This window comes from Plecotus auritus, assembly GCF_963455305.1.
Source record: "Plecotus auritus genome assembly, chromosome: 9".
Classification (NCBI taxonomy): domain Eukaryota; kingdom Metazoa; phylum Chordata; class Mammalia; order Chiroptera; family Vespertilionidae; genus Plecotus; species Plecotus auritus.
Window position 1 is genome coordinate 155,496,704 of NC_137783.1, and position 15,324 is coordinate 155,512,027.

Sequence of the window (15,324 nt, forward strand, 5' to 3'; positions counted from 1 at the left end):
GCAGCCAGAGCCAGAGCGGGGTGTGCACCGGGCATGCTGTTGGTGGTGTGTGGGCACAGTGCGCACGGGAGCACTGCTTCCTGGTAGTGGTTGCTTGTAGCTAAGCGGGGCCTGCTTGGTGCGCCCTGCGTGCCCGCACGTTCTCACGAAGGCTGGAGCGCTCCCGGCTGCAGCGACCTGTGAGTCTGACTGGCTGCACAGTGGCAGGAAGAGGGGGTCGGCTCAGCACACTGGAGTCTGTGCCGCAGCCACAGTGGCGCTCGCCATGGTCACAGCGCAGCAGGGTGTGTGGGGTGGGGGCCCCGTGACCTCTGCGAGGAGCTGGTCAGGACACAGCGGTGCAGGAGGGGGGTGTGCGCAGTTGGGGGGTGTGCGCAGGAGGTGGTGCCGGTGAAGGATCAGAGGGCACGTGGGAAGTCGCCACCAGGGAACTGACTGGTGAGGCCGGGCTTTGCGGGCTGTGTGCTGGGCACACGTGGGCACTGATTCACTCCGAGGAACCGTCCGCTCACCCCTGTCCTCGGCTTCCGGGCCCACGTGGGACTTGGGAGATTTGGAGCTTAAACAGCCAGGATGAGACCCAGAAATCTCTAGGGCCCTCCTCAGGCTTCAGTGGCCCACTTTGGTGGTTAACACAGATACCCAAAGCCTTCAGCGTGACCTTCCGTGTTTTCACAACGTGTTTGCGCGAGCCGCTGGCCGTGTTTAGAAGTTCCGGTAGACGAGCAGGCTGAGTGGCTCTGGGCTGGCGATGCTGGCTCTGGTGGCACGTGGTGAATGGTCTCGCCTTGTTTCCAACTTGTAGAGAAGCTCACCGACCAGGTGATGCAGAGCCCTCAGGTGCTGGCGGCCTTGCAGGAGCGGCTCGACAGTGTCTCCCACACTCCGTCCAGCTACATCGAGACGTGAGTACGCTGTGCGTGAGGCGTGGTGCCCTCCAGGAGCGAAGGAGGCGGGAAACCACTCCCTGTTCCTGGAATAGGAATAGGAATGGGAATAGTGTTTCCATTCAGCTGGAGCCTGCTGAGCCAGGCTCTGGGTCCAACGAGGGGTGCTGGCTCGGGTTCAGGGTCGGGCACAGGGCTCAGACCTGTAGAAAGGACGCAGCAGGTGGCGCTCTGACCACCGGGCCCATCGGCCATCCTGTGGCGATTGTCAGCAGCACAGGGAAGGCGTTGGCGGGGGACGGGGGACGGGGTGCCAGGTGAGGGCGGAGCGCGCTCTCTTCCTGGTGGCTGTCAGCTGCCAGCCGTTCCTCCCGGACTCACCTGCGGTGCCTGCAGCACCAGCGGCTCTTTCAGGAGAGGCGTGTCCTGGTGCCGCCCGGCCAAGGCTCCTCGGGCAGCTCTCCTTCTGGAGGGCGGGGCTGCTGCTGGCCGGGACGTCCCACCCTCACGGTTCCCAGCGCACGGCTCCACGTGTTGCAGGCGGTTAGGGTGGGCAGGGGCCCTTGGGTCCGCTTTGCCCGGATAGGAGGCCCTCGGCAGCGGGCGGGGGCATCTGCAGGCTCAGTGGCTGCCGTGCGTGGGCAGCAGTGGGAGGGGCGAGGTGCAGTGCTTTAGAGGGGGACAGGGTTTGTGGGGACAGACACTGCACGGGAAGTGCCTGCTGTGGGGAGACTGTCGTTACTGTCACTGACTCAGGATGGCCAGGGGACAGCAGGGACCAGTTTGCTTAGGACCTTTTGTTCTTACTGCATGAGGAAGACTCAAGTCAGAAAATGATTTCAAGGTGTGTAGCTCGTGCAGGGCAGCAGTGCAGAGGCAGTGTGTGTCCCCTCTTGTGAAACCCTCCCTGCGGCCTGTGTCCGCCTCCCGCACTCGTCCTAGGCTGGTGACGGGGTCTGGGAAGCCCCTCACGCTGAGGTGGCCCGGGTATGGCTTACCCAGCGCAGGGGTCCTTGGTGCAGCCAGGACAGGAGTTCTTTTTCATTTACGTTCTTTTGGACGTTTAATGAGGCTGGACAGCCCTAGCTGGTGTGGCCCAGTTGGGTGGGGGTTGTCCCTGCACCCAAAGGTTGCTTGTTCGATACCCAGTCAGGGCACATGCCGGGTTGTGAGCTTACTCCCTGGTGGGGGACTGGTGGAGGCGGCCAGTCAGTGCTCTGCTCTCACATCAATGCTGCTCTTCCTCCTTTCCTCTCTCTCTAAAAATCAATGACAACATTTTAAAAACGAATGAGATTGGAGGTTTCTTCTGGGTTTGATTATTTTTATTTTCTTTTGTGAATTATTTCCTGAGCTTCCTTCGCACTGTTTTTTCCCTTATTGGGATGTGTGTCCTTTTTAAAACACATTTTTATTGAGTTCAGAGAGGAAGGGAGAGGAGAGAAACACCAGTGATGAGCGAGCATCATGGATCGGCTGCCTCCTGTATGTCCCCCACTGGGGATCGAGCCCACAACCCGGGCCTGTGCCCTGACCAGGAATTGAGCCGTGACCTCCTGGTTCAGAGGTCGACGCTCAACCACTGAGCCACGCCGGTCGGGCCTTTGTTAATGGTCTTAGCTCTTTTTCGTAGTTAGGATGTTAATTCTATGTTAACCTAAACTTACTTTAGTGAAACAGAAAAGAATGCCACTCTGCTTTTGTAAGCGTGTAACGGTTTTCTTCGCTGCTCTCTAGTTTACCTAAAGCCGTGAAAAGAAGAATCAACGCGCTGAAGCAGCTTCAGGTGAAGTGCGCGCACATAGAAGCCAAGTTCTACGAAGAGGTCCACGACCTGGAGAGGAAGTACGCGGCGCTCTACCAGCCTCTCTTTGACAAGGTGGGGCACCTCTGCTTCGCACGGTCAGGCCTCCGAGGGTGAGCGCCCCCATTGCCCAGGAAATGGCCTTGGGCTGCTCTTTAGGTCCCGGGCCGAGTCTTAGAATGAGTGATGGGCGCACCCGGGTGTCCGTCCCCACGGGCACTGTTTGCAGACTCAGCTTAACGCCTGCCTTTCCGAATGCCCTAACTCTAAGGAGGTCTTGCTCTCACTTAGAGAAGGGAGTTCGTCACGGGTGACGTGGAGCCGACAGATGCGGAATCCGAGTGGCACAGCGAGAACGAAGAGGAGGACAAACTGGCTGTAAGTTGTTGTTCTAACGAGCGCCACCTGCGCCCTCTCCCCTGCGTTCCAATAAGACACTCACGGTCTCGGTGCTCCGCCGGGCTTGGCGAAGAAGAGAGCTCCCGGGAGGGGCTGCTCCACCCCGAGGCCAGGGGCTGGGGTTCTTTATGGCTGGGTACTGAGCAGCTGCAGGCCCGGCGTCTGACGGTGCCATCAGCTCGTGCGGTGGCCCCGGCAGTCTCCCCAGGTCGCTCAGTGACCTAGAGCGGCTCTGCACTGTGCAGGGAGATCCTGGAGCCGATGCGCTAGGTTGTCAAGCCTCAGTGACAGGCTCAGCCCGGCGTGCGGTGCTGGTCACCAGCAGACGGGGTGTGGGGAGGAGGGTGTATTGGGAACACCCGCCATCCCGCTCCAGAACCAGCGCCAGGAGGAGGTGGCCAGAGCGCCTCGCCACTGGACCCTTTAGATCAGCGGGTTACGGGTCCTTCAGTGACGTGCCCGTCCTCACCTGCTCGCAGCCTTTTGCCTGACGGTCCCGTTCCAGTGCCATCGGCTCACTGTCAGCCTGATCTTGTTTGGGAGACAAGTAGCGCCTCGCCGTAAAGCTCACTTTCAGGGGCATCTTGAAGCGTGTGCTAGTTCTGGTAGCCACGTGTTTTGACCTAAAAACATGCAGAGCCGGGCCTGGTTGTGGCTGTGGCTGCGGATCAGTGTCCTTGTGAATCAGATCCTTTTGCTCAAGAAAAACCTGCCTCTGCTGTTTCCTCGGAAGGTCCCAGTGGCACAGCACTCCCACCTTCCCGCGGCCTGTGCACGCGTCTCCTCTCCCTCCAGGGCCCTGCGTCTACACGGGCACCCAGCCTTTCTGGTCACCGCCCTCGTGTGGGCACAGTGCCTCTGGCTGAGGTGGCAGTTAGAGCCGCCTCCCTGGACGCAGGGGTACAGAGTGGTTGGCAGTTCTGCTTGCGGAAGCCACTGGAGTTGGTGTGGTAGTGGGTGATCATCCCCAGGTGGGGGCCTCGTGGAGCCAGCACTGCACCGCCTTTCCCAGAACGTGGCCTTTGACCCCTCTTGAGCTTTTCCACCAACTTAAATTGTTCGGTGGAATTACGTCTGGACGGAGTGCCTTGAATGCTTTGTCCCGGAAACCTTTAAGTCGTGACCTGCTCAGCGGGCTTGGCATGCAGGATCAAAGGACAAGGGTTTGTGATAGCAGTTTGTGCGGGATTCTGGAAGGATCGTCTGCGTCAAGCCATGGAGTGTTTGTTATTTGCTGCTTTGTGGTGACTGTCTGTCCTGCACCGTTACTTTTAGGGGGACATGAAAAGCAAAGTAGTCATCGCGGAGAAGGAAGCCGAGGCAGCCGAGGAGCCAGCCCCCCGAGGGATTCCGGAGTTCTGGTTCACCATCTTCAGAAACGTGGACATGCTGAGCGAGCTGGTCCAGGTGAGCACGCTTCGTCCTGGGAGGAAGTTGGTCTTAAAGCTGGTGTGAGCTGCCTGCTGGGGCTTCCCCGGTGGTTCACTGTGGGTGGAAAGGCACTCCTGTGACCCCCGCTCCGGAGCAGTGTTGGCCTCACAGGAGGGCTCTCACTGGTGCGGACCCCAGTCACAGCTTACCGCAGCTGGAGCGGGAGGCCCGCCGCCTGAGCCGCAGCCCTGAGCCGCTCCCCTCCTGGGACAGGGCTGTTGCCTCAGCCAGAAAGCCTGTCAGCAGGTTCGAGACCCCTTTCCATTTTTTAAAAATGGATGGCTGTTTTTTTGTTGTTTTTTAATTTGTTGATTGTAGAGAGGAAGAAGGGAGGGAGGGGAGAGAGAAGCGGAAACATCCGTTTGTTCCACTTATTGATGCCCCTTGTGTGTGCCCTCCCTGGAGATGGAACCTGCAGCCTTGGTGCATCGACCCTCGTCAGCCGCCAGGGCAGCCTCTCCAGCTCACGGTGTGGGCAGGCGGGGAAGTGAGGGGGGTGAAGGCGTGCATGTGTGCGTGTGTGTGAACATATACACACACTTGCGCTGACACATACGTGTTACACTTCTCCGTTGGTGGGTATTGGAACTGTGAAACAGGCCTGTTGGGCAGTGTCCGTGGCCGAGACTGGGGAAAGGGTGTGAGGAGTGTATTTCCTTCTCTCCTTCCGCTGACGCTGCGTCTGAAACACGTGGCTGCGATGGCCTCTGTTCCTGCCGAGCTCTTTTCACGCAGAAGTTCAGGTCGGGGTTTAGGAAAACCAGCTCATGCCCCGCGCCAGAAACTCATTGGAAAGATGGCGTGCTCCATGGCAGACCACCCAGAATCACCTGGGCAACCCCCCCCCCCAATATAATTTTATTGATGTCAGAGAGGAAGGGAGAGGGAAAGAGAGACAGAAACATCAGTGATGAGAGAGACTCATGGATCGGCTGCCTCCTGCGCGCCCCCTACTGGGGATGGAGCCCGCAACCCGGGAATTGTGCCCTGACCAGGAATTGAACCGCACGACCCCCTGGTTTATAGGTGGACACTCAACCACTGAGCCACGCCATCCGGGCACCTGGGCAACTTTTAAAACACAATAGCCAAGAAAAACAAAACCAAACCACTCATAGCAGCCTCAGTGCCTCTGCCCCCACGTCCCTGGCAGTCCCAGGTGTCGGTGGAAGTTCCCGGCTTCTGGGGTGCCCCAGGGTGGGAAGTCGCCACGCAGTGGACTGGCTGGTTCTCTCAGACCTTGGTGGGTGTGCCCGTCCCCGGGACCTGCGGGGCCTGGTTTCTCGGGTCTGGGTGGGGCCTGCGGGGCTGCTTTTCCGACGTGCCGCTGGCGGTATCCATGCTGCTGGGTGGGGCACGCTGGGTGTGTGCAGGCTTGTCACGATGGGCTTTGGGTTCCCGTAGGGGACTTGCGTGGTAGCCTGGCTCCTGGTGCTGGTTAGCAGCCAGGGGTGGCGTGGCTGCCGCTTCCCTGCAGTTCCTGGTGTGAGGGCAGAAGGAAGCTCAGGCCTACCTCAGCAAGGTGTCTCCTTCGTTCTCCCAGCGCCTCTGGATCGTGGCCCACTTCGGTGTGTAGGCCGCAGAGCGTCTTAAAGCTGGGGAGACAGGCTGGCGTTTCCAGAGTGTGTCTCCATAGGAGGGAGTGGTGAGAGGTCGTTGGCTCTGACCTGATGGCGTCTGTGGCCGGAGGTGCCATTCGGGTCAGATGGTAATTCCTGAAGAAGGGCTCGGCTGAGTGCTTGGTGCTTGGAGCTTGGCGTGGGGTGGCAGAGCGGACGCTGCAGGAGAGTGGAGAGGGTCTGGACAGCAGCTTCCGCTCAGCCCCGCGGTGCCCAGGACGGGGCTTACGGGCCCCTAGTTCTGAGCCTGTCATCAGGGCGTCGGGCTCTGCTGGGACCACGAGTTCTTGTCCTCGAGGCCCGGGAGGAGCGCGGTGTTGTTTCGTGGACCCGGGATGTAGGAGAGGGCGCTGCGGGTTGAGGGAGGAGCGGACGGGCCCACATGAGGTCAGCTCGCGGGCAGCATACTGGTGGTGACGTTCTCCTTGGCATTCCGCACGAGGCGTGGCGCACCGGGACGTGCTGTGTGCCTGTGTGGGTGCTGTTTTGTTGTTGTTGTTCTATGTCAAAAGAATTTAAAATTGAGAACTTGATATTTATCAGGCTCAATTCTTAGAACTTAGCGGAACCTCAAGGGATCTTTCAGTTCAGTCCCCAGACTTCAGGGGCAAAGAAGTAACTGTTTGCTCGGGCCGGTGCGGCTCAGTGGTTGGCACATCAACCTGGGCACCAGCAAAGGCGGTGGGTTTGATCCCTGGTCGGGGTGCACGTGGGAGGCACCCTATCGATGTTTCTCTTTCCTCCTTTCCTCTCATAATAACGAGAAGTCCCTTACACAGATGAAGCACCTCTCGTTAGGATGTGGTTGCTGGGTTTCGAGTCTCGTCATTCCTTCTCTGTTCTCTCTCGGACTTTCTCAAATGAAGACGTTGGTAAACTCTGCGTTTGAGTGACGCGCGGAGTAAGAGCGTGCAGCCAGTGCTGGAAGCTCTCGTGTGATGCCTGAGCTGTGGGCCTCAGACACGCCTCGTGCGTGGCGTTCACTCTGCGTGACTGTTGTGGGTTTGGGAGGGTTATTGCCACATGCCAGTGGCGGTGGGGGGGGGGGCTGCCGTGTCAGTAGCTGACCCAGGTGATTGCTGTGATTCTGTCCCTTCAGAGGTGCTCAGGGCCGGCATGCTGGGTGATGGCCCCTCGGTCCCAGCACAGGGCGCGGTGTGAGAGCAGCCAGGGCCCTGGCCTCAGTGCTGAAGGCGCTGCCCCTCAGACCAGGTGTCGGGCAGCCGCTTGGGTGGCTCCCTGGAGTCAGTACTTGGCAGGAAGCGGACCCCCCAGGGCCCCTCGTCCACCGCCCAGGAGGGCCGCAGCCACGACTTGGCAAGGACGCGCGCTGCTCTCGGAAGCTCAATCGCTTTTTCTCTTTGTGTTCAGGAGTACGATGAGCCAATCTTGAAACACCTGCAGGATATTAAAGTGAAGTTCTCAGACCCGGGACAGCCTATGGTGAGTACTGATGGAGCTGCTGGTTGGTGTCGGGGGTCAGGCCATTGAAGGTAAAGAAGGGGCTTGGGTCCCGGGCAAGAAATCAGACCCATCACTCACATGCCGGTGCCATGGGCGAGATGCCTCCTGGGGGTTCGGGCAGCCTGGCAGGTAGCCCAGGCCGCCTGCTGGGTGAGGGCAGGTGCAGGAGTCCGGCAGGGATGGACTCCTCGTCCCACGTGGTGTCCACGGAGGGGCTGTGGCTTCTCATTAGCTGTTCCTCTGCCATCCTTTCCCGGAGTGGCTCCTGGGTGTTTGAGGATCCCGTGTCTTTGAAATGGGTTTGAAAGGATAGTGAGTACAGACTCACTTGACTGTGAGCAGCATTGAACAGAAACCTACTAGGTGTCTCTTCCAAAAAGCCCCTGCAGACCACCCTGGCCCGTGGCTTGGTTGGAGCGTCATCTCGTACATCAAAAGGTAGTGGCTTCGGTTCCCAGTTAGGGCACGCGCCTGGGCTAAGGTGGGATCCCTAGTCTAGTCAGGGCGTGTGCGGGAGGAACTGGTTGATGTTTCTATCTCACAGCAATGCTCCCCCCCTCCCCCCACCTTTCCTTTTTCTCTAAAAAAGCAATAAAAACATATCCTCGGATGCAGATAAGACTGAAAATACGCTCCCCTGCTCTATTTGTCACAAACCCCCCTTTCCAGAATACCTGAGACTGCGTTTTAGTGGGGGTCTGCCTGCCGGTGACTGAGCCCCCCTTCCCCGGGGAGCTGGATGGCGCCCCGTCCCAGCTCGCTAGGCTGCAAGAGCGCTGTTCACGGCCCGTTCGTCCGGCGGTGGCTGGTGGCTCTCAGTTTTAGGTCTTGGAGACAGCACCTGGGGCTGTGGGCTAGGGACCTTGGCCAGGAGCTAGCCTGGCTCTCTTCCTCCCTCACTGTCACAGCACCAGCCCCAGGTGGGGGACGAGGGCCAGCGTGGCTGGGAGTTCTCTCCCTAGTGCTGCAGGTGGAACAGGCAGACATGCCTGTATCTGTCCCTCCCTTCCCTGTCTGCTGTGCTCTCCCTCTGCAGGTGAGGTGTGGGCGTGAGCCACCGATGCCTGCTCCAGGCTGAGGGCCACTCTGGCGGCGGGGACGACCCCTTTTCTCCTCCTGCAGCCTCTGGGGTAGCCCGGGGCCCTCCTCGCAGCCTCCCCCCCAGTCTGGGCTCCTCACTGTGCAGAGGCTTTGCCATAGCGCCCCCCGGTCCCAGCTGTGGCCACAGCGGTCTGATAGATGTGAATGCTCCTTCCCAGGGGAGCACACTTGTAAGGTTCTGGGAGTGTTTTCCTTCCACTGCTTTCTTGCCTGTCATTCATCTGGATTCACTTTGTTGACGTTTCCCTTTTTCATTGGCTCCTCTCTTCTTTGTCGCCATGTGTCGGATGTGGCTCCCCGAGGACTGGAGCCCGAGCGGTAGGCCACGAGCCAGCGTTCCTCGTGAGTCCTGTGTGCTCCCTCTGAACACTTAGGAAATCGAGACAGTCTCCCGCCTAGAGAGACGCTCCAGCCAGTCTCCCTCAGCCTCACCCTGCCAGGTTACTGTGAAATACCTAAGACATTGAAGCTCAAAGAAAAGCCACCTAGCTTCAGAATGAGGGGCCAGCACATTGGCCCTGCCCCGCCCCAGCCCCCACCTCCGACGCGGCAGAAAGGGGCGTGAAGTGAGAGCGTGAGACACGGTCGTGCTGCTCCTTCCACGCCACGCGCTCTGCTGGGCAGGACAATGTTCTTCCTGCACCTGTTGGTGTAGATGGTTACTTAGCATTCCCTGTGTGCCCCACCCCCACCCCGTTCTGAATGGCTGCATCATGGTCAGCGTCCTGGAACCCGGATCTTTGTTTAGCTTCTGACCGTTTCTGTTAGTGGAATGGCTGGGCCAGTGGAGGTGAGCGTCAGTGAGGCCCGAGGTGGTCAGTTCTGCTCCTGCTGGCATCGTGTCTTCTCTCTTTTTGTAATAATCACCTTTATTGGCCTCTGTTCTGAAATGATTCCAAGCAGCTCAGAGAATCCCATGTGTCTCGTCCACCTTAACCGCGGGGCTGGACCACTCCTGGTCTCGGCATGACGATGGGAAGACAGCAGCAGCGACTCCTGCTGGGTGGGATCACCATTAACTGAAGTGCGGGACGGGGCACGAGTGCGGCGGCCTCGCCCTGGGGCCTTTGTGTTGGTCCATTAAACACTTCAGTTCACCCCAGCGCATTGGGGTGACTCTAGATAAACAGGCCACGGGGAAGGAAAAATCAGAAAACAGGAAGAAAAGAAATGACACGGTGGGTAGGGCCTGGGGAGGGGAAAGGGAAGAACTCTCCCCGGACAGTCCGGGTGCGGAAGGACCGAATCCAGCATAACGCTCGTTCGCCCAGCCCATGCGCATTGTGCTCATGGCCCAGTGGTCCCTCCCATCTCCATCTTCATGCGGCAGGGAGGGACGGACCCGGTTCCCCGAGGCTGCCTCCCTGTCCTGCTGGACCTGGACCCGCCAGACCTTGTATTTGTTGACCATCCTTCCTCTCCAGCCCACACGGCTCTGGCGAAGGTCAGTGGACATCTGGCCGGACCCTGCTGCCATCCCTTCCAGACACTGACGGGGTGTTCCCGTCTCTGACCCCCTGTGTCTGTGCTCCTGTGCTGTCGTGGCCTCTCTCTCCCTTCACCCCTTCTCCGGAGAACCCTGTTTCACTCCCCTTTGTGTTCCAAGTGCTGCTTCCGTGGATCAGTCTTCAACTCGGGGGAGAGAGGGTGTCATTTTCACTTTACAGAAGAGGAAAGCATAGTAACTTCCCGAAACCACACAGCGCTCCGAGCCGTGGGGTTGCCCCAGGCGGTGGCGGTGTGAACCCAGACTTGGCCTTCACAGACGCTCCTTACTCACCAGGACAGGCTTCCTGGTCCTTGATCAAGGGGCTGGAGGTGAAGGAAAGTGCACAGCCTCCTGCGTCCACTCAGCATCCCCTCAAGTAGCAGGCCTTTCTTGAGATAGTAGTATGAGGTCACAGGTGGTTTTTTATTTCGTTAATTACTCTGACACGGCCAAGTCACCCTTCAAAAAGCTATTTACAGTGCAGCCAGTGTGGCTCAGCGATTGAGCGTTGATCCAGGAAACAAGAGGTCACTGGTTGGATTTCCTGTCGGGGCGCATGCCGGGTTGCAGGCTCGATCCCCAGTGTGGGGCGTGCAGGAGGCAGCCGATCCATGATTCTCTCATCATTGATGTTTCTATCTCTCTCTTCCTCTTCCTTCCTCTCTGACATCAATAAAAATATATTTTTTTAAAATTTATAGGCCTGGCTGGTTTGGCTCAGTGGATAAAGTGTCAGCCTGAGGACTCAGGGGTCCCGCGTTCAATTCCAGTCAGGGGCACATGCCTGGGTTGCAGGCTCAAGCCCTAGTGGGGGACATGTGGGAGGCAACTGATTCTCTCTCATTATTGATGTTTCTGTCTCTCCCTCTCCCTTCCTCTCTGGAATCAATCTAATAATAGAGGAATATGCAAATTGTCCGGGATGCCATCACAACCAGTAGACTGCATGGGGCGACAAGGCAGGCAGGGGGGTTAGTGAGGGACAACCAAATGACTGAACAGCAGGCTGCGTGGGGTGACCAGGCCAGCAGGGGGGCTGTTGGGGGCCACCAGGCCAGCGGGGGGGGGGCGGGGGCAGTAAGGGGCGACCATGTTGCGGGGCAGGGGGCAGTTAGGGGCGATCAGGCCGGCAGGCAGAGGTGGTTAGGGGTGATCAGGCAGGCAGGCAGGTGAGCAGTTAGGAGCCAGCGGTCCCGGATTGTGAGAGGGATGTCCGACTGTCTGACTCCCTGGGATCGGGCCTAAACCGGCAGTCGGACATCCCCTGAGGGGTCCCGGATTGGAGAAGGTGCAGACTGGGCTGAGGGGATCCCCCTGGTACATGAATTTTGTGCACCAGGCCGTGTGTGTGTGTGTGTGTGTGTGTAATAAATACATAGAAAAAATATACTGGAAATTTGTAAACACAAAACTTAAAAAAATAACTTATGAAGCCATTTGCCTTGTGAGAGTGCCCCTGTTTCCCAAACACTTGCTGGTAGACTACGTGTTACTTCTTTCTCGTTTGCTCCGGTGCTCCTGCGTGTGCGTGTCCTCTGTGCGGCCAGCACCCGTGTCCGTTCTCCGTGTGGCTGTTTCTGGCCAGGTTGCAGACTGCTCTGGCTGAGGGGAGCTTGTCCTGGGGTGCTGTGTTTACTTCCTGCCCCACACGGGGTCTTGCCACTTCCACTGCAGAGCAATGACAGCCGGGCTCTGCCTGCACCCTCTGCACCCGGAGGGACCGGAGAGGAGGGCGGGGCTGTCCATGCCCGGCTTCTCCCCCCAGGCCCCCCCCCCCCACCAAGAGCTCGCCTCCACGGAGGAGACCACAGCCCCGCCCGGCCACTGGCTTTGCGGGTGCCGCTGCGGTGAAGACGTTTTTCTCGTTCCGTCGCCACGCTGTTGGCTTCCGCCTGTGTGTGCTGCTGAGGGGGGCTGGTCCCAGGAAGCACTGTGGCTCACCATGTCCGTCACCGGGCGTCTGTGGGTTTCAGGGGTGCTCACCGTGCGTTTCTGTCTTCAGTCTTTTGTGTTAGAGTTCCACTTCGAGCCCAACGACTACTTCACCAACTCAGTCCTGACCAAAACGTACCGGATGAAGTCCGAGCCGGATAAGGCCGACCCCTTCTCCTTCGAAGGCCCCGAGATAGTTGACTGTGACGGGTAAGGAGCGCCGTTCGCCTGAGAACTCGGTCAGGTAGAAATGGGGTGAAGCTGGGAGCCTTGAACTTGCCCTCAAGCCCAGTAGACCACGAGGAAGTCGTTTTCTGTTTGGGGACGTGGTGGCAGCGCTGGGGGATGGGTCACGTGGCTGCATGTGAAGGCTTTGGGGCAGTGGTCCGAGGGGATCGGTTCCCCAGGCCCCTCAGTGAGGCGTGGCCGCCAGCCCCGGTGGTGGTGGTGGGGGTGGTGGTGATGGTGGAGGAGGAGGTGGTGGTGGTGGTGGTGGTGGTGGCGGTGGGGGTGGGGGTGGTGGTGATGGTGGTGGCGGTGGCGGTGGCGGTGGCGGAGGCGGTGGCGGTGGGGGGGCGGTGGTGGTGATGGTGGTGGCGATGGCGGTGGCGGTGGTGGAGGCGGTGGCGGTGGAGGTGGCGGTGGTGGGGGTGGTGGTGGTGGTGGAGGTGGTGGTGGCGGAGGCGGTGGCGGTGGCGGTGGCGGTGGAGGTGGTGGTGGGGGGGGGTGGTGGTGATGGTGGGGGTGGTGGAGGTGGTGGTGGGTCAGCGCTGAGCAGGGCGGCCAGCGGCTTGCTCTGCGGATGGGGTCGGCGTGCTTGAACGTTGACTCCGGGGTGAGCTCCTTGGCGGCCTCGGGTGCCGGTCGCCAGGGAGTGCGTGTAACCCGAGTCACTGCTCCCGGGCGCGTGAGGTGCTGGCGCTTGTTTCTCCGCGGCTGAGACGTTGCTTTCCTCACTGGAACCTAGTGCCGTCCTCGCGACGCTCCCTGTCGGGGTGACTTAGACCTCAAGTCCTGCAGGCCTCACGGCCGGGGAGTCGAGAAAGGCCATTGCCCGGGGCAGCCCTCGCGGGAGAGGCAGGCCTGGCTTTCCGGGCGTTTCAGAGCCGACGCCGTTCAGGCGCTGCCCGGTGTCCCCTGCTGGTCCACGGCAATGCCCCCCCCCGCCCTCAGCGCCGGGAACCGGTGTGCTTTGCACGGCTCATCGGGGCTGGCGGTGGCCGCCTGCTTCCTTCCTCCAGCTGGTCCCGCTCGGTTGCCTTGAGAATTGGGGGTTGAGTGGTGACTTCAGGTGCACTCGGGGAGGAGGGCGGGGGTGTCTGTCCAGGCGCAGCAGGTGAGCGGCTCTGGAGGTGCCTTGGCCCAGCCTTGGTCGGGGCTCTTCACAGGAAACACGCCTCGGGCCTCGGCTGGCAGGCACAGACTGCAGCCGGAGGAGGGTGGGGCGCTGGAGGCAGTGCTTCCGCTCAGGGTGAGGCAGGCCGCCCGTCTCTGTGCCTGCAGGGGGCTTCCGGGCGTGGATGCGTGCTTGCCGGAGGGTTCCTGAAACTGCCGGTGAAGCGTAGAGCACGGTTTGCGTGCTCCCTGCATTTGTAATGGCTTTTCCCAGGGAGTGGGGATTGACGGCTGTCTCGCCCTGTAGGTGCGCTATTGACTGGAAGAAAGGAAAAAACGTCACCGTCAAAACGATCAAGAAAAAACAGAAACACAAGGGTCGAGGCACCGTCAGAACCATCACCAAGCAAGTCCCCAATGATTCCTTCTTCAACTTCTTCAGTCCGCTGAAAGGTGAGCTGGCTGTGCGGCTGCTGACGGACAGGGGTCCGCTCCCCGAAAGCCACGTCCGCCGCTTGGCTTGTAGAAAAGACCCGCGGAGGGCGCCTGCCCTCACGACCCAGAGAAACCGCAGAGGGTTTGGTTTTTACGGAGAAGGTGAGGAGGGGCGTAGCGCTCGGCGATCCTTTCGCACGAGCCGTTGCTGGGACGGGGGCGCCTCGAGCAGTGCGCGTGGCCCCGAGCCCCTTCCCAGGAGCACGCTCAGCACCTTCCCTCCAGCCCCAGCTCTGGCGGTGGACCTGGGCTTTGCCCGTGACCCTGCGCGCTGGTTAGCAGGACGCACACTGAGGGTGAGCAGAGCCAAGAGCTCCGCAGGGTGACGCTCGGCATGAGGCTGGGCGGGATTTCCATCCTGATGAGCAAAATAAAGACGCAGTGCGTGCGCGGATCTTGCCTGCAGCCGCCATCCGCACTGAGCACCGTGGCCGAGTAGGCGCACGGCAGACAAAATGCTGAAGTTTATCTTCCAGGGAGGAGAGATGCATCAGCCAGGACTGTAGGGCAGTGGTCGGCAAACTCATTCGTCCACAGAGCCAAATACCAACAGTACAACTATGGAAATTTCTTCTGAGAGCCACATTTTTTAAACTTAAACTTCTTCTAACGCCACTTCTTCAAAATAGACTCGCCCAGGCCGTGGTATTTTGTGGAAGAGCCACACTCAAGGGGCCAAAGAGCCACATGTGGCTTGCAAGCCGCAGTTTGCCGACCACTGGGGTAGCAAGAAAAACATCAAAATTGATGAAATGGTTTTTGAAATGAAAGAAACATAAAATGGCCATTCCAGCGACCTCTTTGTCCTTAAGCCTAAAAACGGGTCCAGAAGTCAAGTTGGGGAGGTCCTTGTGCTGATCCCTATCCCTCAGGCCGGGGCCCCAAACCTGAATCTTAAACAGCCATGGGGTGCTCGTGTGCCACAGCTTGGGGACCACTGCCTCGTAGGTGGTGTTTCCACCTGGCACTCGGGCCTCGGCAGTTTCCATAGTGGCTGGCACTGCCCAATCACTGCCACAGCCTCACTCACCCAGCCTCACTCACACAGCCTCACTCACACAGCCTCACTCACACAGCCTCACTGACACAGTCTCACTCACACAGCCTCACTCACACAGCCTCACTGACACAGCCTCACTCACAGCCTCGCTCACACAGCCTCACTGCCACAGCCTCACTCACACAGCCTCACTGACACAGCCTCACTGCCACAGTCTCACTCACACAGCCTCACTCACACAGCCTCACTCACACAGCCTCACTCACACAGCCTCACTCACACAGTCTCACTTACACAGCCTCACACAGCCTCACTGACACAGCCTCACTCACAGCCTCGCTCACACAGCCTCACTGCCACAGCCTCAC

At 59.5% G+C, this 15,324-nt stretch overlaps 1 protein-coding gene across 5 annotated transcripts in view; it reads left to right on the plus strand.

Annotated features, from left to right (window-relative positions):
• The window catches only part of NAP1L4 (nucleosome assembly protein 1 like 4), a 36,648-nt gene that overhangs the window by 11,141 nt on the left and 10,183 nt on the right, over nt 1–15,324 (plus strand). For all 5 annotated transcript variants that reach the window (XM_080687897.1, XM_080687900.1, XM_080687898.1 and 2 more), the window contains exons 4-10: nt 806–905; nt 2,625–2,766; nt 2,983–3,069; nt 4,366–4,497; nt 7,512–7,583; nt 12,197–12,336; nt 13,769–13,914. In XM_080687897.1, the coding sequence (XP_080544023.1) occupies nt 806–905; nt 2,625–2,766; nt 2,983–3,069; nt 4,366–4,497; nt 7,512–7,583; nt 12,197–12,336; nt 13,769–13,914 (819 nt within the window). The remainder of the gene's footprint in view (nt 1–805; nt 906–2,624; nt 2,767–2,982; nt 3,070–4,365; nt 4,498–7,511; nt 7,584–12,196; nt 12,337–13,768; nt 13,915–15,324) is intronic.